At 37.3% G+C, this 6,000-nt stretch overlaps 1 protein-coding gene across 1 annotated transcript in view; it reads left to right on the forward strand.

The window, feature by feature from the left end:
• TPH2 (tryptophan hydroxylase 2) overlaps positions 1–4,126 on the forward strand; it is a 47,162-nt gene extending 43,036 nt beyond the window's left edge. Inside the window, exons 10-11 of the mRNA XM_015855789.3 lie at positions 2,921–3,054; positions 3,143–4,126. Of these exons, the coding sequence (XP_015711275.1) occupies positions 2,921–3,054; positions 3,143–3,317 (309 nt within the window). The 3' untranslated portion in view covers positions 3,318–4,126. The remainder of the gene's footprint in view (positions 1–2,920; positions 3,055–3,142) is intronic.
• Positions 4,127–6,000: the final 1,874 nt, after the last annotated feature.

Consider the following 6,000-nt stretch of genomic DNA (forward strand, 5'->3'; position numbering starts at 1 on the left):
TAATTTGTCTAAACATTATATAAAATTATACTGATAACAAAAATAGAAACCTCTGATGAAATCATATCATAAATCTGGAAGTGTCCTATGCTGAAAATCACAAGCAGAATAATGCAGAATAGTATTTAGGAGCAGGTTTTCTAAAATTATATTTTCTCACAGAACAACAAGGTGATAAAATCAGTACTGGCACACAGACAACTTCTCACCAGTGTTCTTGTTCTGCCCTCTTGAAATCCTTAGACAGTGCAGTATTTATAACTCAACTCAACTTTACCCCTCACTAGTTAAAGCTTTTTTCTTTTTCCTTTTCTTTCTTCTTCTCTCTCCTTTTTTTTTTTTTTTTTCTTCGTGTGTGTGTGTGTGTGTGAAACTGAAAATCTCCAAGTTGTTACAGTCCATTTTTAATGCTTAAAGGATTTAAGCACAGACAAAATTCATTTACTACGTGTCAGTGATAGTTATCACTTAGGAAATGAGTGATTGTTGCTCCATGAAAATGCCTGGCACCATCTGAGATGCCCCAGTATATTTAATTAGCTCTCTATCTGGAGGTCCTATTCAATAGCTTCCATCCCTGTACAGATACCTCAGACATTCTAGACCCTAGAGGTTATGTACCTGAATCTTTTGTTTTTTGCCTTTGGTCTAGTGGAACTTGAAGCTTTTCTGTAGTGCTACTCTTATTTCCTAGAAAAGCAGTTTTCTAATTCTGGAGGTGTTCCATTGTTTCTTGGGAAAGAATTGCAATCTGTTTGCAAGTTTCACTTTGAACTCCTGTTGTTTAAACCCAAGGAGAATCACCAACAACTCTATTAGTGTATGCCAAGTTCAGCTTTGGAGTCAGCCTTGTTCCAACCATCCTAGTTCATGTTAGACATTTTATGATCTTCACAAAGGTTTGTTTGCAGCCCCTGCTCAGCTGCTGAGTGGTAGCATTGCTGGTGTCAGCACATCAAGTCAGTAGTAGGCTTTTCAGGCACCAGGCTGCAGAGCTTCAAAGCACTGTCTGCAATATTGGAGGTACTTTCCATTGCTCTGGTCATCATGACAATGCCCAGCTGATCCAAGAGCCAGAAAGCTGTATCTTAGAAGAGATCTCAGTTGGGAATTCAGCAGAATCTAGACACTTCATTCCCAAACAGCGATGAAGAATAATTAATCAGATGTCAGCTAACTTGGAAGTCATATCTGAATTTACTCTCTCTTTCCCAGTTGCATGGGAACTGGGATGCATGCACATCCCAGTTGCTTTATGAAGCAGCAGCTGTTCATGCACACACTAAGCTGGGATCCACAAAGTAGGAGTTATTTCATATAGATGATCTGAGGAGAATAACCTCAGAGAGATTATTTTTTCTCAGAAGACATCTACTCTGATAAAGAATTAGCATTTACTTCCCTTTAAACTCTCCTCTTATATAATTAAGAGTTCAGTGTCAGTGATGTTGCTGAATCTTTTCTCACCTTTGACAGCTTTGATACTCTATTTCTGTACAAAGAGTGTATATGCCTCAGCAGATACCATTAGTGAGGAGAGTCATAGAATCACAGAATAGCTCATGTAACCGTTGGCTGGCTTGAAACAGCAAACTTTGTGAAAAGGAAATGATACACGTTCTAAAGAAAGTTAATTCCCAGACATTTTAAGATATCATACATTAATTTTTCATGTATTTATTTCTGGAGAAAGAGAAGGTGGGAGGAAGAGGTTCTTGTTCCAATTTTATGTCCTGTTATTTGGCAACAGCAGGTTGAGAACTAAGTAGTGTGATATTTTCAGAGCCTTTCACAGGGGTTTAGGAATGTGTATAAGTGAGAAGAGCTCAAGTAAACAGCATGGTTAATACCTTACTCTGCTGTAAGGAACGTCTATGCAGGAATATAATAAAGAAATAAGAGACTCCTTCATACTTCAGAGATCTGCACTCTCCATGTCATTTCTCGGTGCTTTTTGTGCATGTTTTCCCTGTGGATATATAGTAAGGGACAAAAGAAAGTTGACCTACATATGCTTTCCTTCCTCACCTTGTGTATCTGTACAGGGTACTGAGGATGAAAATACATGTACCTTAAGAGTTAAAGTAGGTCCAAAAACTAACCGCAAGTATCCAAGGGGAAAGAAGAGGTAGAAATAAATTTTGTTGTAAAATGTCTCAGTACCAGATTTTCAGATTTGAAACCTCTGTATTGAAATCTTTCCAGTGACTTTTGCCAGTCGTGTAAAGAGAGCAACTAATCTGGAATCTCTTCTTTAAGCAACATAATTTGATGTCTCATCTTTATACTGTCTATTCTGTGCCTATCTGTGCCTGTATTTTTGGCACTTTTCCCCTTACAGTATTAAAATGATGATCATAACTCATGTATGTGGTGGAAGGGCAATGCATCTCATCAGCACACAATACACAAGCAGTATTTAGTGTTTTTTCAGATACATAGTTTCACTTTTAAACTCACCGTCAGGAAAGTAATATGTGAATTTGGTCTGAAAATGTAATGCAAAGGTTCTATGAGTGATTTGGTCAGACTCAGTTCACCTACCACGTTGATGATCAGTTCTGCCTGTGAACTGACATTTGTGGACATACATGTTTATAGCAGTAGATAATTTTCCAGCAATGGTTTTTTTATGACTTTCTCATTTCTATCTGAAGATTTATGCCTACACAGCAGGTAGATTTCTAATCTGCTCTTTAGTATTTATTAATTAGGTGAAAAAATGACTCATGAATATTTTCTAAGTAACAAATTATTTATTCTGTTCACACTGGGAGATTACTCTGTGTAAAACAAGAGAGTCTACCAAATGACTGAAGAAATACAGCACAGTGATACAAAAGTTGAATATGTAAACTGTTTTATAGATACAAAGCAGTATCAAAATACAGTTTAACAGAGCCAGTGGTCTATTTTGCAGCACGCTCTTTCTGACAAGGCCAAGGTGAAAACATTTGATCCGAAGACAACCTGTTTGCAAGAATGCCTTATCACCACTTTTCAGGAAGCTTACTTCGTTTCAGAAAGTTTTGAAGAAGCCAAGGAAAAGATGAGGTAAACTATTTCCCTTGACTCTAAAATCTAATTTCTCTTCTTCAGTGGTAGATGAAAAAAGAGGTGTTAATTTTCTTTTTTCTTTCAGGGACTTTGCTAAATCAATCAATCGTCCCTTCTCTGTGTATTTCAATCCATATACACAAAGCATTGAGATTCTGAAGGATACCAGGAGTATAGAAAATGTCGTCCAGGACCTCCGCAGTGATCTAAACACTGTATGTGATGCGTTAAGCAAAATGAACAGATATTTAGGGATTTGATATATGTCCCTCTGTGATTTTCTGTCAGCTGCTTATACTGTAGCTATTCAAGTGACGTCACATGACACGGCTAACTTTTAAAACTCATCATTTTGCTCTTCTGAGCTTGACCTGTGGCTTGCATCATTGTGTAGCTTTGTTTAATTGTAAAGTGCAGACAAAACAAGGTAGTGCTAATTCATGTCTTCATGGAGTGTGGCAGCATATAACCAGCAATTCCTTGACACAGCGTCGTGTACAAGTACACCAGTAGAAGCTTGCCTGGCAATGAGCTTTTTTCTTTAAGATTATTCACTTTGATGTGTAAGAAGTGGTGTTCCTGATTTCTTTAAGTCTGAGATTATTTCTGTGTAATCCCTTTCCAACTGTAAGAATCCAGAAAAAAAATATTTGCAACGTTTTCCATTTTCCTTCTAAGAGAATGTATATTTGGTGGCGATGACAGTGTTTTGCCCATATATTTGTAACAGAACTGAGTGTCTCTTGTGACTGAGCAGTACAATTTATGTATGTACCAATACAGAGATCAGGAAGGCTACGTATTGGTACTAAAAGATCTGTGAGGATTATGAGAAAGCACTACTGACAAATGTTCAATGTGGCTAAAGTAATTGCAAAACAGAAACGGTAATAAGAAGAAAAATAAAACCTCTGACAGTTCATGCATAGAGGTACTGATAGTTCCATACATGTATTGTCTGTGACAATCCTGAGCATACTTCCACTGCAGGGATTACCTGGAAACAAGAGTGGAAGCACCTTTGTTAATTCCAGGTTGTTAGATGTGAATATAAAGCCATTCTACATCACTGTGTGCCTTCTGCATTCCCTCGTCTTTTGAACATAGACCTCTTGCATTTCATGCATAATTTGCCTTTCCTCATTATGCCACGTTCAACCTTGACATGGGCATGCATGACTGAGTCTACATCGTATCAGTATCAGTAGATATGAAAAGGTGAATATGGAAGTTGTTATTTAATTATAGCCAGGACAATTATCAGTTAGCAGATTACTTGTGGGGTGCTTAAATCATACAGACACCTAAGCTGCCTAGCTTGTACCAGATGGATGCAGGTAATGCCTGAGTTAATGAACTCTATGTTAGCAAGCTCTGACAGAAGTACAAGCTCTGTCTGGGGAGCACAGTGTGGAAATATTTGAGCCGGCTCTTATCTGGAAGCAATAATTATGCATGTCTTTCCTTTATCTGAGTTATTCTATTCTCCTATTAGCCAGAATAATGGAGAGTTGACCATATTGTATGGACCCCTAGTAATGGAAACTGCATGGCTTATGCAGATCATGTCAGTACAGGTGAAGGTTCATGGCCTGTCTACTTACGTGGAAAATAGATATCTATTGAAGCTGCTCTCTCAACTGAGAGGCTCATGCAGATACTCTTAAATGTTGCTAGCAATTTCAGCATGAAGAGAGGACCACTTGATAGTATCAGCACATCCTTAAATAAGAGGCAATCTATAAGGATAATTTTCATAGGGAAATCTGCCACCTCCTCAAAGATAACCACGAGATAACAGAAAGCGCTCTATTCTCTGGATGGTCCCTGCTGCATTCTAATGCTGCTGTTAATAGGGTGTGGAAAAATCTAGTTTTAGATCTAACCGTGACTGCCACTGGTATAAATGAAGAGCTGTTGAATTATCCCATGGGGATCAGCATGCTGGAGGAGTTTTTTAACTTTCTAACATTAGTGCTGACTCCATTAACTTGCACTTATCGTAGAGGAGTCACCAGTAGGCTTTGCATAGAAGTTTCTTCCTCTTTCTTTGGATAGAATCTGATGAACCCCTTGTAATCCTTTCTGAAGAAAATGGACTGAACTGATACTTACTTTAAATGATCTGGAAAATCATTGCACAAGGAACAGTAGTTCTTAGTTCAAGACCTGACGAAGTATTGTTGCTTGCTTAAGTGAAATAAAGGAGCAATGAGTTAAGAGATATGGGGTTTGCAGAATTATTGAGTTTTTTCCTTTGAATCAAAATTATACAGGAAAGCTTTAAATACTTAAAATATCTGGATTTATTCTTGACTTGTATGAACAGCATAAAACAAGGATTGCACAGAAGTAAAACAACAGAAGCATATCTTTGTTTTGTTTTGTACTGTTAACAAGTAAATCTTATTATGGATTAGGGAGAAACCCTTGAAATCCAATAGTCATTTTAAGGCTAATGATGGCGAGGAAACTGTCTACAATGAAGATATAATGTCAATGAAACAGAACATTGTCAACGGATAATGGGCTCCTGCTGCTAGATATATGCTTAATCCAATGATTTTATTTCTATTATACAACATGATTAAAAATAAATTAAATATAATGAGCTGAGGAATAATAGTGATTTAGAGAGAGAATTGCTCATTGTTCTTACATAGAAAAGCTGCGTTCTTACAGGCTACAGGGCAAACTTGCTTTGGGATTCAGCCAGTCAGCAGTCAGGAATTGGAAAGAAGGCTTTAAAAAGTGCACTATTGCACTTTTATGAATCAAATAGTTCCAGCTTAGCTGACATCCTTCTCTGCAGTTTTTATTAGCAAATTAAGATCAGCCATGCAGCAATCTCCTTGGATGACAAGCTCATTTAGGCATAATGAGGGAATTATTGACAGTTATCAAATTACACTAACGTTTCATTTAAAATAGACCATATTTATC

Source organism: Coturnix japonica, chromosome 1 (assembly GCF_054131305.1).
Source record: "Coturnix japonica strain WE chromosome 1, WE-NBRP24, whole genome shotgun sequence".
Taxonomy (NCBI): domain Eukaryota; kingdom Metazoa; phylum Chordata; class Aves; order Galliformes; family Phasianidae; genus Coturnix; species Coturnix japonica.